This window comes from Pristiophorus japonicus, chromosome 2 (assembly GCF_044704955.1).
Source record: "Pristiophorus japonicus isolate sPriJap1 chromosome 2, sPriJap1.hap1, whole genome shotgun sequence".
NCBI lineage: Eukaryota > Metazoa > Chordata > Chondrichthyes > Pristiophoridae > Pristiophorus > Pristiophorus japonicus.
The window spans coordinates 139789652-139816426 of NC_091978.1; the positions used below are offsets into that span (position 1 = coordinate 139789652).

Sequence of the window (26775 nt, forward strand, 5' to 3'; positions counted from 1 at the left end):
TACAGCAGTTATCATGGGCGACTTTAATTTACATATAGATTGGGTTAATCAAACTGGTAGCAATGCGGTAGAGGAGGATTTCCTGGGGTGTATTAGGGATGGTTTTCTTGACCAATATGTGGAGGAACCGACTAGAGAGCTGGCCAACCTAGACTGGGTGATGTGTAATGAGAAGGGACTAATTAGCAATCTTGTTGTGCGAGGCCCCTTGGGGAAGAGTGACCATAATATGGTAGAATTCTTTATTAAGATTGAGAGTGACACAGTTAATTCAGAAACTAGGGTCCTAAACTTAAGGAAAGCTAACTTCGATGGCATGACGCGTGAATTGGCTAGAATAGACTGGCAAATGATACTTAAAGGGTTGACGGTGGATAGGCAATGGAAAACATTTATAGATCACATGGATGAACTTCAATAGTTGTACATCCCTGTCTGGAGCAAAAATAAAACAGGGAAGGTGGCTCAAACGTGGCTAACAAGGGAAATTAAGGATAGTGTTAAATCCAAGGAAGAGTCATATAAATTGGCCAGAAAAAGCAGCAAACCTGAGGATTGGGAGAAATTTAGAATTCAGCAGAGGAGGACAAAGGGTTTCATTAGGAGGAGGAAAATAGAGTATGAGAGGAAACTTGCAGGAAACATAAAAACTGACTGAAAATGCTGCTATAGATATGTGAAGAGAAAAAGATTGGTGAAAACAAACGTAGGTCCCTTGCAGTCGGACTCAGGTGAATTAATAATGGGGAACAAAGAAATGGCAGACCAATTGAACAAATACTTTGGTTCTGTCTTCACGAAGGAAGACACAAATGACCTTCCGGATGTACTAGGGGACCGAGGGTCTAGTGAGAAGGAGGAACTGAAGGATATCCTTATTGGGTGGGAAATTGTGTTGGGGAAATTGATGGGATTGAAGGCCGATAAATCCCCAGGGCCTGATTGTTTGCATCCCAGAGTACTTAAGGAGGTGGCCCTAGAAATAGTGGATGCATTGGTGGTCATTTTCCAACAGTCTATTGACTCTGGATCAGTTCCTATGGACTGGAGGGTAGCTAATGTAACACCACTTTTTAAAAAAGGAGGGAGAGAAAACGGGTAATTATAGACCGGTTAGCCTGACATCAGTAGTGGGGAAAATGTTGGAATCTATTATTAAGGATGAAATAGCAGCGAATTTGGAAAGCGGTGAAAGGATCGGTCCAAGTCAGCATGGATTTATGAAAGGGAAATCATGCTTGACCAATCTTCTGGAATTTTTTGAGGATGTAACTAGTAGAGTGGACAAGGGAGAACCAGTGGATGTGGTGTATTTGGACTTTCAAAAGGCCTTTGACAAGGTACCACATAAGAGATTGGTGTATAAGATCAAGGCACATGGTATTGGGGGTAATGTACTGGCGTGGATAGAGAATTGGTTGGCAGGCAGGAAGCAGAAAGTCGGGATAAATGGGTCCTTTTCGGAATGGGAGGCAGTAACGAGTGGAGTACCGCAGGGCTCAGTGCTGGGACCCCAGCACAATATACATTAATGATTTGGATGAAGGAATTGAGGGTAATATCTCCAAGTTTGCAGATGACACTAAACTGGGTGGCAGTGTGAGCTGTGAGGAGGATGCTAAGAGGCTGCAGGGTGATTTGGACAGGTTAGGAGAGTGGGCAAATGCATGGCAGATGCAGTATAATGTGGATAAATGTGAGGTTATCCACTTTAGTGGCAAAAACACAAAGACAGAATATTATCTGAATGGCGGCAGATTAGGAAAAGGGGAAGTGCAACGAGACCTGGGTGTCATGGTACATCAGTCATTGAAAGTTGGCATGCAGGTACAGCAGGCGGTGAAGAAGGGAAATGGCATGTTGGCCTTCATAGCTAGGGGATTTGAGTATAGGAGCAGGGAGGTCTTACTGCAGTTATACAGGGCCTTAGTGAGGCCTCACCTGGAATATTGTGTTCAGTTTTGGTCTCCTAATCTGAGGAAGGACGTTCTTGCTATTGAGTGAGTGCAGCGAAGGTTCACCAGACTGATTCCAGGGATGGCTGGACTGACATATGAGGAGAGACTGGATCAACTGGGCCTTTATACATTGGAGTTTAGAAGGATGAGAGGGGATCTCATAGAAACGTATAAGATTCTGATGGGACGGGAGAGGTTAGATGCGGGAAGAATGTTCCCGATGTTGGGGAAGTCCACAACCAGGGGACACAGTCTTAGGATAAGGGGTAGGCCATTTAGGACTGAGATGAGGAGAAACTTCTTCACTCAGAGAGTTATTAACCTGTGGAATTCCCTGTTGCAGAGAGTCGTTGATGCCAGTTTATTGGATATATTCAAGAGGGAGTTAGATGTGGCCCTTACGGCTAAAGGGATCAAGGGGTATGGAGAGAAAGTGGGAAAGTGGTACTGAGGTGAATGATCAGCCATGATCATATTGAATGGTGGTGCAGGCTCGAAGGGCCGAATGGCCTACTCCTGCACCTATTTTCTATGTTTCTATATTCATGAGAGCAGGAGCACCAGGAAAAATGGGTGGAAAGAAATAGAAGTCCAAGCGAAAAACAACACTGAGGTTGGCACCCTGATCACGGCCCCATTCTTTTAGGATTTAAAGCCTGTTGTTGGAAACTGAAGTTCTGTTCATTAAGGTTCAGTTACCAGTATTCGCAATGCCCATTACATCGAATTTAATATACAGAAAGAGGCCATGAGGCCCAAATGATCCATGCCAGTATTTTTGGTCCACACGAGCCTTTTCCCAGTCTTCTTCATCTAACCCTACCAGCATAACCTTCTATTCCTTTCTGCCTCATGTACTTATCTAGCTTCCTCTTAAATATAGCCAAGCTATTTACTTCAACTATTCCTTCTAGAAACATAGAAAGCAATCCACAGCGCAGGAGGCCATTTCGGCCCACCGTGACCGCGCCGGCCGACTAAAGAGCCACATGGCCCTCGGTCAGCAGCCCTGAAGGTTACTTATAAACCTATGAACAATGACAGAAAGGTAAAGAGCATCCAGTCCAACCAGTCTGCCTCACACAACTGCGACACCCCTTGCATTGAAACATTCTACGCTCCATCCCAACCGGAGCCATGTGATCTGGGAGAGGCAAAAACCAGATAAAATCCCAGGCCAAATGGGGGAAAGAAAATCTTGGAAAATTCCTCTCCGACCCATCCAGGTGATCGAAACTAGTCCAGTAGATCACCCTGGCTGTACTCGATTCCCTGCAGTACTTACCATTGTATCTGCGCCAGCCAACAAGAGGTTATCCAGTCTAATCCCACTTACCAGCTCTAGGTCCGTAAACCTGCAGGTTCCGGCACTTTAAGTGCCCATCCAAGCACCTTTTAAATGTGGTGAGGGTTTCTGCATCCACCAGCCTTCCAGGCAGTGAGTTCCAGATCCCCACAACACTCTGCGTGAAGAAGCCCCCCCACCAAATCCCCTCTGAACCTTCCACCAACCACCTTAAAACTATGCCCCCTCATAATTGACCCCTCCACCAAGGGAAATAGGCCCTTGCTAGCCACTATATCCAGGCCCCTCAAAATATTGTACATCTCAATGAGGTCTCCTCTCAACCTCCTCTGTTCCAATGAGAACAAACCCAGCCAATCCAATCCGTCCTCATAGCTAAGATTCTCCATTCCAGGCAGCATCCTAGTAAATCTCCTGTGCACCCTCTCTAGTGCAATCACATCTTTTCTATAATACGGCGACCAGAAATGCACGCAGTACTCTAGCTGTGGCTTAACCAGAGTATTATACAATTTAAGCATAACCTTACTGCTCTTGTATTCTATGCCTCGGCCAATAAAGGCAAGCGTTCCGTATGCCTCATTAAACCACCTTATCCACCAGGCCTGCTACTTTTAGGGATCTGTGGACAAGCACTCCAAGGTCTCTATGTTCATCTACACTTTTAAGTGGCCTACGCTTAATGTGTGCACCCTTTCCTTATTTTCTCTCTCAAAGTGCATTACCTCACACTTCTCCAAATTAAATTCCATTTGCCACTGCTCTGCCCACCTGACCAGTAGATTGATATCCTCCTGTAGTCCATGACTTTCCTCTTCATTGTCAACCACACAGCCAATTTTAATGTCATCTGCAAATTTCTTAATCATACTCCCTATATTCAAATCAAAATCATTGATATATACCACAAAAGGCAAGGGATCCAGCACTGAGCCCTGCGGAACCCCACTGGAAACATCCTTCCAGTCACAAAAACATCCATCAACCATTTGCTTTCTACCTCTAAGCCAATTTTGGATCCAACTTGCCACGTTGCCCTGGATCCCCTGGGCTTTAACCTTCATGATCAGTCTACCATGTGGGACTTTGTCAAAAGCTTTGCTAAAGTCCATATACATTGCATCTTATGCACTACCCTCATCGACCCTCTTGGTTACCTCCTCAAAAAATTCAATCAGGTTAGTCAAACACGATCTTCCCTTAACAAATCCGTGCTGACTGTCCCTAATTAATCCTTGCCTTTCCAAATGTAGATTTATCCTGTCTTTCAGGATTTTTTCCAATAATTTTCCCACCACTGAGGTTAGGCTGACAGGCCTGTAATTACTCGGCCTATCCCTTTCTCCCTTCTTAAACAAGGGTACCACATTAGCAGTCCTCCAGTACCATGCCCAAATACAAAGAGGACTGGAAAATGATGGTCAAAGTCTCTGCAATTTCCTCTTTTACTTCGCTCAACAGCCTGGGATGCAATTCAAAGCTACTTTCAAAGCTGCTAAACCCCTTCATTCCTCCTCTCTCACAATGTTTATTTCATCCAGAATTTTACACTCCTCGATAGCAGTATCTGCATTGCCCCTTTCTTTTGTGAAAGCAGACGCAAAGTATTCATTAAGAACCCTACCAACATCTTTTGCCTCCACACATGATATCATGGTCTCTAAATGGCCCTACCCTTTCTTTAGTTACCCTCTTGCTCTTTATTTATAGAATATGTTTGGGTTTTCCTTAATTTTACTAGCCAAAAATTTTTCATGCTCTCTCTTAGCATTCCTAATATCCTTTTTAATTTTACCTCTTAACTTTCTGTGTTCCTCCAAAGATTCTATAGTATATGACTTAAGCGTCCCTTTTTTCTTTATCCTCCCCTGTAAGCCCCTAGACATCCAGATGGCTCTAGAATTATTCCCGCCCTTTTTCTTTAAGGGCACATGTTTGGCCTGAGTCTTCTGGATCTCCTCCTTGAATGCCTCCCACTGTTCTGACACTGATTTACCCAAAATAGCTGTTTCCAGTCCGCTGTGGCCAAATCACTCCTCAACTTAGCAAAGTTAGCTTTTCCCCAATTTGGGACTTTTATTCCAGGACTATCCTTGTCCTTAGCCATAACTAACTTGAATCTGACTGTATTATGGTCACTGGCACCCAAGTGCTCTCCCACTAATACCCCTTCAACTTGCCCAGCTTCATTCCCCAAAACTAAATCCAAAACCGCCCCCTCTCATGTTGGGCTTGTTACATACTGACTAAAAAAATTCTCTTGAATGCATTTTAAGAATTCCGCGCCCTCTATACCCATCACACTATATTTGTCCCAATCAATATTAGGATAGTTAAAATCCCCTACTATTACTGCCCTATGGTTTTTGGATTTCTCAGCAATTTGCCTATATATTTGCTCCTCTATCTCCCTCCCGTTGTTTGGGGGTCTATAATACACGCCCAGCAGTGTGATTGCCCCTTTTTTATTTTTCAATTCAACCCATATGGCCTCATTTGATGATCCCTCTAACATATCATCCCTCCTCACCGCTGTAATAGTTTCTTTAATCAGTACTGCAACCATCCCCCACCCCTTTTTTACCCCCCTCTCTATCTTGTCTAAAAATCCTGTAGCCAGGAATATTGATCTGCCAAACCTGCCCCTCTTTCAGCCATGTCTCTGTAATGGCTATAATGTCATACTCCCAAGTGTCTACTGTGCTCTTAGCTCATCCGCATTATTCGCTATACTCCTTGCATTAAAGTATATACCATTTAGCACAGGAAGACCTCCTTGATTACTACTTATTAACCATTATTTCCTCTGTCTTACAGATGTGCTTTCTACATTCTTGCTATCCAATTTCTGCTTTAATTCCGCCCCTGTTGAATTTGTTCTCAGGTTTCCATACCGCTGCCAAGTTAAATTCTCCCCAACAGCACTAGCAAAACTCCCCGCGAGGATATTGGTCCTGGCGCTGTTGAAGTGAACCTACCCGGTTTGTACAGGCCCCATCTCCCCCAGAAGCGGTCCCAATGCCTGAAGAATTGAAAGCCCTCCTTCCTACACCAACTCTCCAGCCACGCGTTCATCCTCTCTATCCTTCTATTCTTGTACTCATTAGCACGTGGCACCGGTAGTAACCCGAAGATTACTACCTTTGAGGTCCTACCCTTTAATTATCTTCCTAGCTCCCTAAATTCTGTCTGTAGGACCTCATCCCTCTTTCTATCTATGTTGTTGATCCCAATATGGACCATGACCTCTAGCTGTTTACCTTCTCCCCCCTCGTCCGCCCTGTGACATCCTTGACCCTGGCACCAGGGAGGCACCATACCATTCTGGAGTCAAGTGTGCGGCCGCAGAAACGCCTTTCTGTTCTCCCTAACTATAGAATCCCCTATCAGTAGAGCTCTTTTATTCTTCATCCTTCCGCCCTGTGCAGCTGAGCCACCCGTGGTGCCTTGGATTGGCTCTGGCTGCACTCCCCAGAGGCACCATCGCCCTTACCGGTGCTCAGAAGTAAATATCGGTTTGAAAGTGAGATGGACTCATGAGGGGGGGACACGGACTCCTGCACTACCTGCCTAGCGTTCTTACTCCATCTGGTGGTCACCCACGTCCCCTCTGCCTACACGCTTTTAAGCTGCGGGATGACCACCTTCTGAAACAGCCTCGCCGATGCACCGTATTGACGCCAGCCGCCACTCAAGCTCTGAAACACGGAGCTAGAGTAGTTGAAGCTGGAGACACCTCTTGCACACCTGGTCGTCTAGGCCGTGTGAAGCGTCCAGGACTTCCCACATGTTGCAGGATGTGCAGTCCACAGGAATGAGCTGCCTTGCCATCCCTCTAATTAGACTTATCTATTTAAAATCTAATTAAAAAGAAGAGAGATACTTACCAATCAAACAGCCAACCACTTACCTGCCCGGATGAGGGCTCTGAACTCCTCGCCAGGAGTGAACTCCTCGCCTACCTACGGCTCTCCTGCTCCTCGGATTCCTGGCCTCCCGAACTCACCGAGGTTGGGGCCGCTTCTGAACTCTCGGATTCCCGAACTCTCGGACTCTCGCGAACTCATCGACTCTCGCAAACTCACAGACTCACCCAAACTCCCGGACTTCTGGTAGTGAGTTCCACATTCTAATCACTCTTTGGGTAAAGCAATTTCTCCTGAATTCCCTATTGGATTTATTAGTGACTATCTTACATTTATGGCCCCTAGTTTTGGTCTCCCCCACAAGTGGAAACATCTTCTCTATGTCTACCCTATCAAACCCTTTTATAACCTTAAAGACCTCTGTCAGGTCACCCCTCGGCCTTCTCTTTTCTAGAGGAAGGAGCCCCAGCCTGTTTAATCTTTCCTGATAGATATAATCTCTCAGTTCTGGTATCATCTGTTTTTGTCACCTTCTCCAGTGCCTCAATATCCTTTTTATGTAATATGGAGACCAGCTAACCAAGGTTTTATACAAGTTTAGCATAACGTTTTTGTTTTTCAATTCTATTCCCTCTAGAAATGAGATCCAGTGCTTGGTTTGCTTTTTTATGACCTTATTAACCTACTTCGCTACTTTAATAATTTGTGTCTCTGCACCTCTAGATCCCTTTACTCTTCTACTGCATTCAGATTCTTATTTTCAAGCATTATTTGGTCTCCTTATTCTTTGTACCAAAATGCACCACCTCATGCTGATCTATAATGAAATTAATTTGCCATTTACATGCAGATTATTTTCAAAAGAGTCAGTATATTGTGCTGGCCATGTGGTGTTTCTGTCTGGAAATACTCAGCAGGTCAGGCAGAATCAGTGGAGAGAGAAACAGAGTTAACGGATCCGGTCAATGACCTTTCATCAGAACCTGAAATGTTAACTCTGTTTCTCTCTCCAAATATTCTATTTGACCTGCTGGGCAATTCCAGCATTTTCTGTTTATATTTCAGATTTCCAGCAAATGCAGTATTTTGCTTTTGTATTGGTGTTTCTATCTTTCTCGATAACTAGAAGGAAAATACAAACTGTATTGATGTGTTGTGAAAAGTTGTGATGTAAATGATCACTGCCAAAATTAACTTTTTGCCAGCCTACGCTAAACTAATGGCTGCAGCAACACATATATGCCCCACCCATTCTTTAAAAAAAATTCATTCTTTAGATGTGGGCATCACTGGCAAGACCAGCATTTACTGCCCATCCCTTGTTGCCCTGAGAAGGTGGTGGTGGGCCTTTTTCTTGAATTGCTGCAGTCTGGGTGGTAATTTTTGTTATTCTTTGTAGTGATTTTTAATACAAATGAGTGGCTTGCTTCAGAGGGCAGTTATGAGTCAACTACATTGGTATGTGCCTGGACTCAAGTACAGGACAGGACATTAGTCTAAAGGACATTAGTGAACGAGTTGGGCTTTTGAGATAATCCAACAACGTCATGGCGCGTCGCAATGTCTCTCCCCTTCAGTTAAAGGGAGGGGTCGCTGCGAACTCTGCAGCCACTTTAGTGGCAAACACTGGGGCACCAGGGATAGGAAATGTTTCAAGGACACCCTCAAAGCCTCCTTGATAAAGTGCAACATCTCCACCGGCACCTGGGAGTCCCTGGCCCAAGACCGCCCCAAGTGGAGGAAGAGCATCCGGGAGGGCAAAGAGCACCTCTAGTCTCATCGCCGAGAGTATGCAGAAACCAAACGCAGACAGCAGAAGGAGCATGCGGAAAACCAGTCTCCCCACCCACCCTTTCCTTCAACCACTGTCTGTCCCACCTGTGACAGAGACTGTACAATCACCTGAGAACTCACTTTTAGAGTGGAAACAAGTCTTCCTCGATTTTGTGTTCCTGCCTATGATGATGATGACCAGGGAGGGTTTTGGTCTGGTCAGCACCCAAGAGGGGGTGCCGGGCCACCAAGAACCCGCAGCCATAATTGTCGGCCGAAAATAAAAATAACATGGCGGCCGCATCAGTACGCCCTCCCCTTAAAGGGTGGCTGTGCCGCCATGCCAGAGAGTGTACTGACAGCAAACGCTGTCGGGGGCACCGACCGGTGGCGGAGCCGCTCCTGTGGGGCAATTCCAGGAAAACGGCAATTTCTCGAGAGGCAAGTTTGCGAAGGGGTCCTTGCCAGTCAGGAAGGGGTTGGAGCGTGCACACAATAGCGAGAAAACAGGCGGAGCGGTCCTGGCCACCGCTCCAAAACTGAGGAAAGACAATTTCCAAAGTGGCGGCCCCTCCACGGAGACTTGGTGACCATTCCATGCCCAACCCATGGCCACTGCTTTCAGGCAGCCAGAGGCCTTATCGGAAGGGACAATTTCAGCCGCATATTCTCTGAATTATTAGCCCAGTAACATAACCTCTATGCTATTGTACCCCATATCTAGTAAATGTCAGCCAGTTATCTTCTCAGGATATCCCATAAAAGCAGTCATAAAACCCCTTGTTGAATTCTGTAACAGAAACTCTAGAACAGAGTGCCGATTAATTACCATGAAAACCACTTTGATCTGACTTTGAGGTTGTTTCTGGATGATGAAAACAGTGACACCGAATGTGACCAGGAGTACAGCAAGAAGCCCTATGCTCCAGGGCACCGCAGAAAGAATCGCTTCATTGCCATAAGTAATCAGCACACTCAAGGCACAAACGATAACAGCTGAAAAAAATTAAGTTAGAGTAGTCATTTAAAATAAAGTATTACATTTAAGTACATGCATTTAAGGAGTACATTTGGGTCACCTCGCCTGTCAGTCGTGCACATCAGAAAGTTGTGGGTGCGCTGCCCATGATTTTCTGACATGAGTTTCAGCAGAGGATCCCCGTGCTAGTACAGTGCAGGAAATAATTAGAACGTATTATCTACATTCAACCTTCTCATTTCCATAGAAACAAAAAACGCTGGAAATATGTAACAGGTCAATCAGCACCTGAAAGAGAAAGATAAAGTAACATTTCAGGTGTTGCCTTTCATTCAGGTTCCCAGCATTTGCAGATTTTTATAATTTCTTATTTTCTTTTCTCTGTTGTCACTCTTTCCCTTTTCTTTTAAATATTTTCCCACCTCTTCAGGTGTCCCAGTGTAACTCACCATTCCCTGTGCTCGTAGTGCCAGCTGGCAGGTTTTCTCCCTGGCATCTTTCAAAGCTGCAATGACCAACCTTAAAATTTCCTATCGTTCCTCTGATGGAACATCTCTCATTTGCCTGGTTGAGAGAGTTGACAAATTTTGATGAGATAAATATAGAACAGGATGGTGAGGCTCCATGAACTTCCCCATCGCAAGCATGACAGAGCTCAGCAAGTGAGTGAAGACAAGGCTGAAATGTTTGCAATCAGCTTCAGTCAAAAATGCCGAGTGCACAATTCTATCCAGCCTCCTCACCATCTTAGATGCCAGTGTCTAGCTTCAGTTAGACACCAAGAAATGGTTGCATGCACTAGACACAGCGAAGGGCCTCGGCGTTAACAACAGTGATGTGCACCAGACCTACCTCTTAGCCAATTTATTCCAGTGCAGCTGACACTCGCATCTACCTGGCAAGGTTTGAATTGTCTCAGGTTTTTTCCATCTACAAAAAACAGGATATATCTAACACAGACAATTATCACCCTATTGGCCTCCTCCCAATCAGCAAAGTGATGGCTGGAGTCATCAATAGTGCTGTCCAGCAGCACCAACTCACCAGCAATTTGATCATGCATGTTCATTTCTGCCAGAAAATCAGCTCCAGATCTCATCATAGACCTGATCCAGCACTGGTCGCAAGTGCATTAAAAACTACGAAATTGGTGTGATTTGAGGTTGTATGCAGCAAGACATTGTGATCATAGGCCATGCTAGTATACTGCAAAATCTCACAAAGTTTTAAATCCAAATCTCAAAGAAACTGTGGGCTCAATTTTGCCCAAGCCCGTTTGCTGGCATATTGCCAGAGTTACGCCCGTTTTTCTAGGCCAGAAATATTTTGACAAAGTTTCCCCAATCTGTAATTCAAATTTGGCGCCGCGCAGCGTATCCAGTCGCTTTGAGGGGTAGGGCTTGTTGTCTGCGGTGAAAAAACGATGCCGAACCTTCTGTGCAACAAAAAAAATTACGCTTTTGACATCGTTGCAATGGACGCGCATGCGCAGTACAGCTCCGAGTTGGCAATCGGCCATTTTTAAAGAGCCAGTTGTGTGTGTTATAAGTGCTGCGTGAGAGCATTGGAAAAATCGGATCTGCAGCAGAACAAGATGCAACGCGGTGCAAGGACCAAAAATTTCTTACAGGATGAAGTGGAGGCACTAGTTACTGTGGTTGAGACCAGATGGCAGGAGCTGGACACCAGCAGAGGCCACATAAAAGTTCCACCCAAAGAAATGAAGAAACACTGGAACCAAGTTGCAGAAGATTACTGTGCAATGGTGACCACGAGATCTGGAGGCCAGTGTAAAAAGTGGCAGGATCTTGGTCAAGTAGTTAGTTTTAAGTAATATTTTCATTCATTCAATGCAATTGCAATTGTAAATGTGACCAGCTGTATTTGTCCCACCCAGCAGAAAGACATCCTCTCTAAAAAGTTATGTTTTCATCTTTGCAGAGGAAAGTGGCACACAACAAACGAGAAAGAACCCAAACAGGCCCGGCAAATCTGCAGTCACTGACACCCTTGTCGCTGCTTTGATGGGTCCTGCCTGGAGAAAAGCAATCACCACTGCACAAGCTGGCCCACACTCGAGGCAGAGGGTAAGTCCTGCAAATTCCACAGTCTAAATGTTAAGTACTGCGGGGCTAGCCATGCTTTGGTCCTGGGGATGTCTCCATCAGCTACGCTTCGGTTGATGCAATGTGCTATCATTCATCGTGGTTCTTCAAATCAGCCTGCTGCTTGGTCTGCGCTGTGTGAACCTACTCATGCCACCCACCCTGCCCCCTCCTCTGCTGCTAACCATTTGTCTGTGTTCTGTTATATTTTGCAGAACTTGAGGCCGACCCTGACGATATAGAAGAAAATTCAGACGAGGACCAGCCTGAACAGGATAACATCTTCGAATCCAACCCTCCAGACGAAGAAAATGAGGGTGAGGGGGAAGGGATGGAGCTGGATGAAGCCCCCACTGTTTTACTGACTTTGGAGGAGGTGCCGCTCATTGCAGTGACAGCCCCTTCCGTGACTAATGGTTTGAGTGTTGGTGGGACATTCCATGGTTTCCGAATGGCCGAGGCTGTGGGTCCCAGTGGTGTAGTGCAGCAGGGTACACCCAGGGTTCCACCTTCCAAGGTTGCCGGTCCCAGTGCGGGGGGTGCAGTGAGGCACACCCAGGGCCCCACTGTCCCGTGGTGGTGTGCGAGCTCTCCTGAGGTGCAGGATCTAACAGATGTGCTTCATATTATGACAATGAGTATGGGAAAACATTGACCTTACCCGATCACTCCTGGACACCATCGGTGGGGTGGGTGACGAGGTAGCGGGACTGTCGGGAGAAGTAACAACAATCTCACGAGAAATGGAAACGATGTCCGTGACCATGAGGGAGGGACTGTCACAGGTAGGTGATGCACTGCCAGTGAACATCAGGGAGGGAATGTCAGAGATGGTGCAAACACTGTCACTGAACATGAGGGAGGGAATGTCACAGGTAGGTGATGCACTGCCAGGGAACATCAGGGAGGGAATGTCAGAGATGGTGCAAACACTGTCACTGAACATGAGGGAGGGAATGTCACAGGTAGGTGATGCACTGCCAGTGAACATCAGGGAGGGAATGTCAGAGATGGTGCAAACACTGTCACTGAACATGAGGGAGGGAATGTCACAGGTAGTTGAGACAGTTTTGCTCAACATGAGCGAGGGAATGTTGCAGGTCATTGAATCACTGTCAGGGCACGAGGGACGGCATGTTGGAGTTAGCTGCTGCAATAAGGGAACACGCCCAGACCCCACGTCCATTGACAGAATCAAATGCCACTCCCACTCCAGCCTCTGAAGAGCCCCAAGCCGGGCCCTCCACATTGCCGCCTGCGCCCCACCCCCCCACCAATAGGTGCACACTACCCGAGATTTTAGAAAGAATAAGCTTGGTATCAACTCCAGAAACACTGCACCATTGCCTGCGGGCAGGGGTGGAGTCACCAAAAACAAGCGCTGCAGGCGGTCTTAGAATAAGGTGGAAGAGAGATGGGTGCAGCCTTTCTTTGCTGCTGTTGTTGTTATTATTGTTACTGTTATAACTGTTGTTCTCAAATTAAAAGATTTTTGTAAGTTATGTAAATTTACACGTTCATTAGTAAGTGATCTCAAAGTTTGTAAGTGATCTTAAAGTTTGTAAGTGAGCGTAACTGAAAACTTTAAACACGAATCATTTTATTAAAGTTAAGTGCAAACTGTTTGTTAAACGTTTGAATAAAATATATTTTACATTAAAACTGAATCATTTCCATTATTTGTTGGATTATTAAAACACTCGCCCCCCCCCCAACTAATTGTAGTCTGGTGACTTCTCCCCTTCTCTCTCTCCCCCCGCCCCCAAACTCATTGCAGTCTTCAGAAGCCTTCCGATCGGCATTTTGCCCCCCGGGCTCAGTGCAGAAGGCTCTCGATCAGCACCTCCCTCCCCGGGCTCAGCGTGCAGAAGCGTTCCGATCGGCAACTCGCTCCCTGGGCTCAGTGCATAAGCCTTCCAATCGATCAGCACCTCCCTCTCTCCGTTTTCCAGCTGAGCCCCAAGCCCGTGTCCGAGCGCGAGGCCGATTCTGCCGACCAAAGCTACAACCCTCCAGCTCTGCTTGAACAAGTTCGGTGGTGGCGTGTGAGTAAGAAAAAAAATGAAAACTTCGGAAATCCAAGAAACTTCCATTTACTACGTTGACAGGTAAAAAAAGTTGAACTTTATTATTGATTTTTAGAGTGTTCCTGACTCCTTCCAAAATCTTCGATTAATAACAATGGCTTCTTTCAGCGCTGATTTGTCAATGTGCGCTGGTTTCTGCTAACTCACTAGAAGGTTTTTCGGCAGTGACCAGATACACCGACCTTGGAGGAAAAGATTTTTGGCCAAACTGCGAAAAATTATGAAAACCGGCGCAGACATGAGGGAACGCCCCCTATTACGTAAAAAGAACTCACCTAGAAAAATTGTAACTAACTCAGTTACGCCGGCACAGATTGCAGGGTGAAACTTTGAAAAAAATAAATACGCCAGAAAAAACTGGGCGCGTCAAAAAAACGGTGCAAATGACCCGGGAAAATTGAGCCCATAATATGTTAGCTTTTTTAATAATAAAAAATGAGCAACATGCCTGCAGTGCAGTAGCATTACTTAAACATACATCAGTGAGTGCTATACAGAAATTAGCTACTTTCCTTCAAATTTTCTCATGACTAATGAATTTCATCCTGTGCTTCCCATTCTTTATTTAAGATCGACATCAGTTGCTCTAATCAGGGATATATAGGCAGCAAATGTTACATTGTATACTAATTAAAGACACACTGACATTTTCTTGCAAAATAAAGCTTGAAATTGTGTACTATGCCCAATAAGGTTCTATTATGATATCAGCCTACTTCTTTCCACTGTATCATTTGTAAATAATATAAATAGCACTAGTTTCCCAGAATTGTGCCTGATAAGGTTTCATGTATAAAAATGGTCAATCTCAACAACTTCCCAACCTAAGTAACAGATGCAAATACCTTTGCTGGACTTTGAATCAAGATGTAGATTACCAGTGACCATGTCGCAATGTTCTTCTCATTATGCTACTGTATTTTTTAGTTGAGAAAACAAAGTGAAGGGTAAGGTGCAGAGAGCAAAATTCACCAGAACCCCCCCCCCCCCCCCCCCCCCTTGTGTTTGGGCTCATTTGAAAGGAAATTTAATTTGGGACTATCTACCGAAAAGTTTGAGACTCTAAAGTCTTATGGAAGAAACTATGAACTTTAATAGAATTATGAACTTTTACAAGACAAATTCAAGCCTCTGGGCAGACCTAGGGAACAAAAGAAGCCTACTTGATTATTGGGAGTTAACCTGTCTGGAAGAATGAGTATTTGAAAATCTTCCTCCATAAGTGACATTACCATCACAGTATCACCCAGAGGTGGCTCCCCATCAACAGGGGTCTGGACAAACCATTTCAGCATATACATCACAAAGAGGCCCAATCCAGCCTGTATGCGAAATACTAAGCACAAAAGGACATTGCAATTACCAAACTAATATTTCCATCAGGAAACAGTTTTCAAAGATCAACCCACCCAAGACATATCAACTTTAGCGAACCCGACAAAATATTACAAAGAAGAACCAAGCCCGCCAAAATTATACAAAGGATTGTGAACAGATTGGGCGGCAAGATTAGAACACTGAAATCGTATAACTGCTCCTGTTTTCAACAGAGGTTAATGGGGGAGAAAGGTGGTTGCTACTACCTCATCAAGACAAAGAAACCAACGTGACAGTGTAAAACTAACTTCTCCAGCCTCGAAGTCTTGAAGTCCTGAAGGAAGAACATCACCATCTACCATTAACTATCAAAAGGATTGGTAAGCATAAGTTCCTGCCGCCCTAGAGTCTAACCTAGCTAGAATTAGGTATTGGGAGGTGGGAGGTATAATTTTACTGCAACCCCCTTTGAATGTGTAGTGTGTGGTAGTTTATTAGAGTGATTTTAAGTTTGACCTTGTACCTTTCCTTGTATTGTACTTTATTAGAGTGATTTTAATTTTGACCTTTACCTTTACTTGTATTGTTCTTTGTTAGAGTGATTGTAAGTTTGGCCTTGTATTTTCTTACTAAAGTAGTAGGCCTGTATTACTTTGACTGTAATAAAACCGAAGTTCTTTGCATCAAACCAGTGTCCTCTGCACTTTTGTTACACCCCCCAAATAAATCCAGAGTACAGAACCCAAGGGAGGGGGAGCGATTCGAAACCGCTCAAGTTTGTCAGAAGGGAACCTGACCCCCTTCATAGAGACAACACATCCCAAACACCCCCTTACAAAATGGCGACCGCGGCAGGACTCTGGTACAAGGGGTGTGATGTGGAGAATACTGGTTTGGGGCAAAGAACCAAAATGGAAGAGAGGATTTCCTCCTATGTGTATAAGAAAGTGAATGTAATTAAAGAATGGGTGCTAAGTCTATTGCGCGCTGAGCATCCGGCTGACGCTGCAGCCCAGTGGACAGCAAGTAAAGATCACAAAGAAGCAGTAGAGAAAGAAATTTGGTTGGTCTGTCTACAGCGACAGGTCGAACTGCTAGACAGAATGAATGAAACATTACAGACAGAGTTATGGGAATGCGCAGAGAACTATCAGGAAAGGGTTTGTCAGAAGAAAAATTATCAGGAGAACTCGTAAGCTAAAACAGGAAAGGACCCAGATAATGGAAAGGTTTAAAAACAGTCAGGACTATTTTCAATGTCAGGTAACCGAGGCCAAAAGTAATGAAAAGTCACTGAGGGAGGAAAGCACTCGTCTCACCCTACAAGTAAAAGAGCTCCAGGAAAGATTAAAAGATATGCAAGCAGCGTATAAAGTAGCTAGCACTAATGGGGTTGAATCGGGAGACCATGGTCCCTGCCAGCTGCAAATTAAAAGTTTAAACCTTGCTCTATCCATGGCAAAAGCCCGGGTACATCCCAGGTAAACCTGGAAGAGAAGGAAGATACTACCTGGCCACTACCTGTGGCACCGGTGACTATACAGGTGTAGCAGCAGGAGGGGAAAATCAGTTGCAGGACGGACAGGGATAGTGAACCACCACCACCTGTAGCACCGAGTTTCAGCTCGGCTTGGCCGCAGGGAAGAGAGGGAGGCGAGCCAGAACAGGGAAAGCCCGGTCCGGCAACAGAAGTTTAGCCCACCCACCCTTAACGGGGTCCAGGGCCCCTGGAAAGTCAGTTTGTGGTCCCCCACACTCCCCACCAGCTTAGGGCTATGATAAGCCACCTGGGAAAGCTAACTCCAAAGGGAAGCCCTCGGTTCACTTTGTGGGAGTGGAACAGGCAGGGGATATTAATGGGTGCGGTCATACAGAAATGGCAAAGGTGCTTCTCCTATCTCTAGACAGCAAACTGTACCAGTCCCTCTCTACTGAGAGCAAAAGAGGACAGGAAACACTTGCTGCCATCCAGAAAGACATTTTAGAAGCTATGGGCTGCAATGATGGGAGTCCCTTCTCTAGAGTAGAGAAAACTGTGCAGCTCACAGGAGAAACCCCACAGGCTTTCGCAGACCGACTGTGGCCTGTGTACAAAAGCGCCTGTAGTGGGGACATAGACAGAGATCACTTAAACCCGGACGAATTAGCACACTGGCTCCGAAGCCGAGTAGCTAACAGTTTACCCAGAATAAGAACCAAGGCTGAGGCCTGGTTCGACCCCAGAGGTCCCCAAGCCACAGAACAGGGAGTGCTTAGGCAACTGACCCTAGCTTACAGAAACGGCAGAGGGACAGAAGAGCACCCACAAAAGGGAAGTGTTCGCGAAATCCGACCTAACCAAGACAAGAGGGAATGGCGCCATGAGGGGGGCAACCCCTCTGATACAAAACATACCTGCTTTGGGTGCGGAAAGAGTGGGCACTGGAGAACGGATTGTAAAAATTCTTGGAAGAATAGCGCAGGAAAGAATTCTCCAGCCCCTGCCCAAAAGACCGAGACAGTTAAGCCAGTCCCTCCCCACTCATTTCAGACCTTTTTAACTGCGCTCCGAGCCATGTTAGATGGCCCTGGAAAGGTAGCCACCGCCTCCGGTACCAAAATCCCATCTGCCCCCTCCCAACCAAAACCGTGACTAGGACAGGCACAGCCTGTCCACCTGTGTGCCCTCGAGTATGATGCGTGGGGGAGACCGACCATTCAGATGGAAGTGGAAAAGGTGAAAGGGACTGACCTGCTGGACACCGGTGCCTCAAGCACCCTTGTCTATGCAGCTAACCCCGCTGCCTCACCTCTGTCTAATGGGGTCCCCTACAACTTGATGGGTTTCACGGGCACTGAACAGACTGGCTCATTCTCCGTTCCGCTCTCCATTCATTTAGGTACATTTCACACTAAGTGGACTTGTGTCCTGAGGAAGGGAGAGGAATTCTGGGGGCTGACTTCATCCTAGGCCACGGGATCCTGGTGGATTTAAGAAACCACTGTCTTTGGGGGTCAGTCTGTACGGGACAGGAGAGTGAGGTGATGGTTATCCCAGGAAAACAGGGAAAAGGGACAGTGTGCACCATGAAACCAAAGGAGGGTTACGACCTTGAATCACTGGTCAGTAACACCCCTGTAAAATATCAAGAGTATGTGAGGAAAAATCTTGCAGCTTTTGCCACTCACAAACACGACTGCGGGAGAAAAAACGGGGTCGAGGTTAGCATAGATGGGGACCCCATGACCTGACCACAGAAACAGTACAACTTCCCCAGGGAGGCGGAGGCAGACATTGAAACAGCCTTGGTTCTCTGGTTAAACAGGGGGTATTGAGACCAATAGCTACCCATGTGAACTCTCCATTGTGGCCGGTTAAGAAACCGGACAACTCCTGGAGATCCACGGTGGACTATCGAGTACTCAACCGTAACATCCCCGTCTGTGCACCCACTGTTGCTTCTGTCGCTGACCTCATCGGAAGTACCCCAGCCTCCGCGACCACCTTCACGGTGCTGGATATTTCCAACAGGTTCTGGTCCATACCTTTAAGAAGGGAAGATCAGTACAAGTTTTCTTTTACCTTTAAAGGACAGCAATACACTTGGAACTGTCTCCCTCAGGGCTTCCACAACAGTCCAAGTATTTTCCATCAGTGTATGGCCAACTATTTAAAGAGTTTCAGCAGACCCCAGCAGTTGGTACAGTTTGTGGATGACCTGCTCCTGTTCACCGATGAGGGGGAGGAAGGAGCATGGCCCACTGCTGGCTGAACTGCTGGAAAGAAGAGGGATTTAAAGTAAACCCCAAGAAGGCACAGATCAGCCTGACGGAAGTAAAATTCCTGGGACTGGCTGGACGCGTTGGGGAGAGAGCCATCGACAAAGCTAGAAGGGAAGCAGTGCAGAAGTTACCCGCCCCCAACACAGTGACAGGAGTAAGATCTTTTCTAAGGCTAACCGGGTACTGCAGAGACTTCATTGAGGATTATGCAGCCACAGCAGCCCCTCTGCTCCGACTCCTATACAAGGGAGTGGAGTGGGAATGGGACAAAGGTTGCGAGGCAGCATTTATCCAACTCAAGAAAGACCTGCAGATCGAGCCAGCTCAAGGGGCCATAGATGGGAGTAAAGAGTTTTTCCTGGAGGTAGCAGCCAGTGGGGACAGCCTGAGCGCAGTACTGCTCCAAGAGCGGCACGGCCGGCCGAGGCCAGTGGTCTACTCCTCCAGGATACTCACGGACGTGGGGAAGGGATACTCCAACTGTGAGAGACACCTCCTAGCCACTCACTGGGCTGTGAAAAGATCACTTATCTTCACAGGGGGGTCCCCTATCACACTCCTTACCCACCATACGCCCACCCAAATGCTCCTGGACGGGAGAATCAAGGACGGGACAGTGACAGTGCCCGCATTGCTCGCTGGACCCTGCTCCTCTCTCAAATGGACCTAAGGGTAAAGGGACTCTGCGAGCCAAGACTCGCAGCCAACATGATTTATCCAGGGACAGCCAATCCCTGTTCCATAGAAGGGGTATGGGAAATTAACATAGGCTTTTGGGCTGGGTTACACCCCACAGGCTAAGAGATCTATGTGGATGGTTCAAGCACGGTATCTGCAGGTGAATGATTCACAGGCTGCGGAGTTTATGACTCCCCAGTACTATGAACGCCCAGCACGCTGAACTGTCTGCGGTGGTGTACGTAGTCACACACCCCGAAGAATTCCTTACCCCATACACAATTTGCTCGGACAGTATATTCACATGCAATTCGTGTACGGAGTACCTGGCTATCTGATCCCGCCACGGATACACATCCGCAGATGGGAGACCCCTGACAATTAAGCCCCGACTGGAAAAGATCATGAAAGCTGTAGGGGAGGAAGGGAATATCTACATACATAAGGTGAAGGCACATTCCACCACAGAACCCCGTAGCGAGGGAAACCAGCAGGCTGACATGTTAGCCAAGCAGGGGGCCCACACGGGCAAGCTCTGGGATCCGTACAACCATCGCAGCAGTCAGGGGCAGGATAGGGATGGCAGGGATAGCTTTGCCCCCGGACCTAAAAACGGTTCAGACCCAAGACCCCGTCCTCAAAACTGTCCTGAACACGCTAGCTAAAGGGGAAAGGATAGACGGCTCGTACGGCACCGCAACAATTGCCATTAAAGAAGGCATGCTGTTCAGGGGGGAGCAATGGGTAGTACCGCAACAACACCAGAGAGAATTCCTCCAGCTGGCCCACGAGGGTCCAGAAACAGGACACCCCAGACCTGAGGCCACTTGGCAACGAGTGAAACAGGCAGGGTGGTGGTCAGGACTCAGGGAAGACGTCAGTGAGTTCTGTGCTAGCTGTCTGGGGTGCGCGGCCAACAACCCCAACCCCGAAAAGAAAGATGTCTATGGGACATATCAGGAGGGTAGAGGGACCCTGGCAGTCGATCCAAATCGATTACATCGGGCCCCTACCCACTGCCCAGGGAGGTTACAAGTACTGCCTAGTATTGGTGGATGTATTCACCAAATGGGTGGAAGCCTTCCCATGTCAAACAGCCTCTGCCCTGGGAACAGCTAGGATCCTGGTCAGAGAAGTGTTCTCCCGATGGGGACTACCACAATACGTGGAGTCTGACCAAGGGAGTCATTTCACCGGGCAGTTGATGCAGGAGACCCTTAAGGTACTCGGCATCAAAGGGAAATGGCATGACGCCCACAACCCGCAGTCATCCGGGCCTGTGGAGCGTTTAAACTGCACCATCAAAGAAAGGCTGCGCAAAGAGAAAGGGGACTCACCCAAAGAGTGGGTAGAGGTCCTATCACTAGTCCTCATGGGGATCCGGGCCAGCCAGTCAAAGAGCATGGGGTACTCCCCGTACGAGCTCATGACCAGCAGAGCCATGCGAACCCTCACCCGTGTGTTAGCCCCGGTACTCACGGAAGGTCAGCTTAGGGAAGCGAGTCGGGACAGCTTTGTCAGGAATCTGTTTGAACACCTTAAACAGATTCACTGGCAGGCTGCTAACAACATGGGAAAACAGCATCGGAGCAACTGACTGCTGCTAGAACCCCGCAAGCACCACGAGTGGGAGATAGGGGACCAGGTTATGGTGATAAACTACGCTAGAGTAGGGGTTTTTGAGGCACTGTATATGGGACCGTACCACATTGTCGACAAGGCAAGCCCCATGGTCTATGCCATAAAATTGCCCCATCGAACAAAGTGGTTCCACATAAGTCAGTGCAAACTTTTCAACCCAGGGGCAGCAGCTAAACATAAGGGACAGCCTAAAACTGTAAACTGTACTAAAGTCAGGGACCCCCAGTCAACAGCCCCCCACGGTGGAAATCCCACAGGGGACGTGGCAGACCCACAGACTGTACCTAGAGGGGCGGTGGACTGTATTACTGGAGGAGCTGTCCCCCCAATCATTTGGGATCGGACGCACCCCCAGCAGCCGGAGCCTCAAGAAGGACTCCCCGCACACCACGGCCAAAGACACCGTGGTCACCAGCGCCCCAATTTGAATGGCTCAGCCCCGGGAGAGGAACCAGCCGCAATAGGCTACCTAAGGTCAGAGACCAGCACGCGAGCAGGGACCCCCGGCCGGTAGCCTCGGGTAACAAGGGACCCCCAGAAGAGATAGTGGTGGACCAGCCACCAAGTGAGAGTCCCCAGCCCGTAGCCCTCAGCCAGGCAGAACCCCCAGGGGAAGAAACGAACCAGGCAGCCACCCCCAGAGGAGCGGTGTGCTGCAGCACCGGAGGGGACGTTCCCCTGATAGTGTGGGACTCAAACCCATGTCCGGTCAGGGTACTTAGGGTTAGACGGTGCAGACCGACCTATCATCTACCTCACTGGACACCCAGCGGGAGAAGAAAAGGAGAAGGCAGGAATTAACCTGGCCACCCGGAGACGGGTGGCAGATGTACATATATAGCGATGTGAATTTAAAAATGTTTAGTGAATAAGTTTAGAATAGTGTAAGATTTATCTGTGTAATGATTAAATATATATGTATCAGTTAACTGGGGTAAGGAAAAGAATCTACCTATGCAGCTGTTAAAAGAAGCACAGGCCGGGAAACATCCAGGAGTAAGAGGAATCTACCGGTATGGCTATTAAGGAAGCACCGGTAAGATAACAAGCAGAACGACTGTGAGATAAAGTTAAAAGCAGGAATCAGTCCACAAGGAACTGAATAAGACAGCCAGTCAATTAAAAACTATGAGCCCAAATTTGGAACTCAGTCACCTATGTCAAGCCAGAGAGCTTTATCAGGGCTAGACAATCTGTTTTATGTGACCCTACAGGAAAAAGAACAGTATGGAAAGGATCCTGTTCCTGCTCGCCCTGATAGGGATGAGTAGCAGCGACCGAGGAGACGTGGAAGAACTCGCCGTTTACGCCCACGAGGGAAGATGGCCAGGGTGGCTGGGATCTAATTCTACCCGCTACTCCAGCCAGGAAGGTTTTACCTGCGGGGAGGCCTTACTTCCATGCCCCCGGATACGGATCATCACTGCCCGAGTCAGTGTTACAGAGGGAAAACGTGTATGTTTGACTTGCAAAGGGAACATCTGAACAAGGAATTTATGTTTGCATGTGGGGATCAGAGAGTATCTGTCCAGCAGGCATATCGATCGCCTTCGCCTGGCAATGGCAAGATGAAGGGGAAGGGATGGGGTGGGATTCGAGCCTACACGTGTGCGCGGTACCACACACCCCACTCCCAATTAATGCCACCGAACTAAGAGTACACATTAAGAAAGCCCTGCCCACAACCCCGCCAATATGCACAGTAATAGAAAGGTGTCCTACCAGCACCAAGTGACCTAGGAACGGATTAGTATTGGTACCGACCGAAAAGATATTATATCAGGGAGTACATTATGCAGTAGCTTCAGTAATATTAAACCTTACCGAGGTACACCTGCCTGCATGGTGTCTGAAGGAAACAGAGCTGCTATACCAGACCCTATTTAGAGATATGTTTAAGAAATTTTATGAGTTAGACTTTGGAAATGTAGACAAAACAGACTTATACACCTTAAATGCTAGGGACACCATGGGCTCAGGGAGACCTAGAAGGGGAATCATAAACGACGTTTTCACTACCTACAATACAGCATCCTCTGTAATAAATAGCCTAGATGACATAGAACTGCAAACACAGATAAACAGTTTAAAGACCCAATTGAGGAAAATCCTAAAACAGGAGAATACCGTAGTAGGATGAGAACTACACGAGGACCAGGCTATGACTGTCCATTTAAAAGAAATAGTGACTGAGCTGGAAAAACATGCACAGACAGTGAATGCACTTATACGGGAGGATAGAAACGCTTCTGACCAGGCGGCACAGAACGAGGTGTGCGTATTGTATGGGACATGGTTGTTGGGCGAGGGCCGCAACAACCTGGAGGATTTAAAACAAGGCGTAGTCCCCTCTTGGATCAGGAACAAGCACCTCATATCCCTCCACCTGTACAGCAATTCACTAAGCCCGTGCCAGCTCCGCCTAGCCTCTGAAGCCTACCCTGTCCCAGTAGACTGTGGGAAATCTAACCACACCATTATGGGAATCGTACTAAGGATGCCGGTTATGGGTGGGATAGCCCGACCCGCACCAGTATACAGGGTGGAAAACATTGGAGTTATTCAGGGAGGTACACACATTCATTTCGCAGCGGTCCCACCCTATGTCATAAAGTGGGAGCACGCTGTAACGGGTACTGACCTCTCCGGGTGCCGGAGCTGGGGTGCACATGTAATACTGTGTCCCCAGTCCCCAGTGCCCAGTCAAAGTCACAGTGTGGGCTTAAAGCTGCTGGAGCACAGCCTATTAACTGTACCATGGAGGTAATGACACAAGACCAGGTCCCTCCACAGGTAGTATACATAGGGGGTGGGACATATTGTGTCACCACCAGTGCGCCCCACTACCAACATGGACACTTCTAGTGTCCGGTGAATGACAGCAGTTTTTGCTTCAAACCTGAGGCATCAGTTCAAGTAGCCCAGGAACGGATTGTCCCCATTCCTGAACCCTCCACTGTCCACCTCACTGTGAAGGAAAACATTACAAACCTGTAGGATTATGTTGTACATTTTGGCTATGCAATTCCCCCTCTACCCGAACATCTTACCGCTCTGCTAAAAGCTGTAATTATCTCACAAAAACATTTCTATACTCTAGAACAGAAAACCATTGAGATAGGGTAAAAAGTTCTTGAGATCACCATTCCGCCTTGGTGGGACCTTTTCAGAAATATAGAGGTCCCAGTCTGGATCCGAATCACTTCCCACACTTTAGTTATTTGTCAACTCGCTATAATACTTTACTTATGGTGTCTCACTTGCCGAGTGAAACGCAGAGGCCGTCGGGTCAGGCACCAAAGGGTGCTATACGCTCCTTGGCCGAACTTGGGAATCGCGCAGGGAGGGGTGACACCATACTGCCATGTTTAATTTGTGTTTGATTTTACCTGCTGTAAACCGCAACATCGCGAGTGTTGTAAGAGTGTTACTTAAATGTTTTGACTATGTACCTTTATTTTACTGAACTTAAAACGTGTTTGACTATGGACCCTTTATGCTATTTGAGAATGTGTTCCTATGTGTTTTCATTTTACTTTACTTAAAGTTGTGTATGACAGTATACCCTCATTTTACTGTGAAAACCGAGTAAAAGAGGAACATCATACCCCCTCTATGCTATAACCGAATTGTAATGACTGTATTCGCCTGTATATTGCATTGCATTTCAATAGGAGTTGCAGGGTAATGTTTTAGCTAGTATAAATGCAGGGAAGGTTGACTCTCGGGAACAGGAATTTTGTTTACCTTGTTTGACACTCAAAGAGTGTAGAGTGTCAACAGGGGGGACTGCAGAGAGCAAAATTCACCAGAACCCTCCCTGTGTTTGGGCTGATTCGAAAGGAAATTTAATTTGGGGGACTATCTACCGAAAAGTTTGGAACTCTAAAGTGCTTATGGAAGAAACTACGAACTTTAATAGAATTATGAACTTTTACAAGACAAATTCAAGCCTCTGGGCAGACCTAGGGAACAAAAGAAGCCCACTTGATTATTGGAACTGTCTGGGTGGGAGTTAACCTGTCTGGAAGAATGAGTATTTGAAAATCTTCCTCCACAAGTGACATTACCATCACAGTATCACCCAGAGATAGCTCCCCATCAACATGGGTCTGGACAAACCATTTTCAGCATATACCCCACAAAGAGGCCCAATCCAGCCTGTATGCGAAATACTAAGCACAAAAGGACATTGCAATTACCAAACTAATATTTCCATCAGGAAACAGTTTTCGAAGATCAACCCACCCAAGACATATCAACTTTAACGAACCCAACAAAATATTACAAAGAGGAACCAAGCCCGCCAAAATTATACAAAGGATTGTGAACAGATTAGGTGGCAAGATTAGAACACTGAAATCGTATAACTGCTCCTGTTTTCAACAGAGGTTAGTTAGTGGGGGGGAAAGGTGGTCGCTACTACCTCATCAAGACAAGGAGAGAAACCAATGTGACAGTGTAAAACTAACTTCTCCAGCCTCGAAGTCCTGAAGGAAGGAAGAACATCACCATCTACCATTAACTATCAAAAGGATTGGTAAGCTAAGACCCTGCCACCCTGGAGTCTAACCTAGCTAGGATTAGGTATTGGGAGGTGGGAGGTATAATTTTACTGCAACCCCCTTTGAATGTGTAGTGTATGGTACTTTATTAGAGTGATTTTAAGTCTGACCTTGTACCTTTCCTTGTATTGTTCTTTGTTAGAGTGATTGTAAGTTTGGCCTTGTATTTTCTTATTGGAGTAGTAGGCCTGTATTACTTTGTCTGTAATAAAACCAAAGTTCTTTGCATCAAAGCAGTGTCCTCTGCACTTCTGTCACACCCCCCAAATAAATCCAGAGTACAGAACCCAAGGAAGTGGGAGCGATTTGAATCCGCTCAAGTTGGTCAGAAGGGAACCTGACCCCCTCATAGAGACCACAACACACCCCAAACACCCCCTCCTTTACAAGGCAGGTCATCACAAAAGTTTATAGAATTACAGAATGATACAGCACAGTAGGAGGCCATTCAGCCCACCAAGTTGTGCCAGATCTTTGAAAGAGCTGTCCCACTCCCCTGCTCTTTCCCTATTGCCCTGCAAATTTTTCCACTTCAAATATTTATCCAATCCCCTTTTGAAAGTTATGATTGACTCTGCTTCCACCACCCCTTCAGGCACACAGTCCAGATTATAACAACTCGCTGCATAAAAAGGGTTTTCCTCATGTTGCCTCTGATTTTTTTTGCCCATTATCTTAAACTTGTAACTTCTGGATACCAACCCTTCTGCCACTGGTAACAGTTTCTCCTTATTTACT

General features: G+C 46.7%; 1 protein-coding gene across 3 annotated transcripts in view; it reads right to left on the bottom strand.

The window, feature by feature from the left end:
• The window catches only part of slc7a2 (solute carrier family 7 member 2), a 309829-nt gene that overhangs the window by 6125 nt on the left and 276929 nt on the right, over nt 1-26775 (bottom strand). For all 3 annotated transcript variants that reach the window (XM_070869767.1, XM_070869770.1, XM_070869763.1), the window contains exon 11: nt 9733-9899. In XM_070869767.1, the coding sequence (XP_070725868.1) occupies nt 9733-9899 (167 nt within the window). The remainder of the gene's footprint in view (nt 1-9732; nt 9900-26775) is intronic.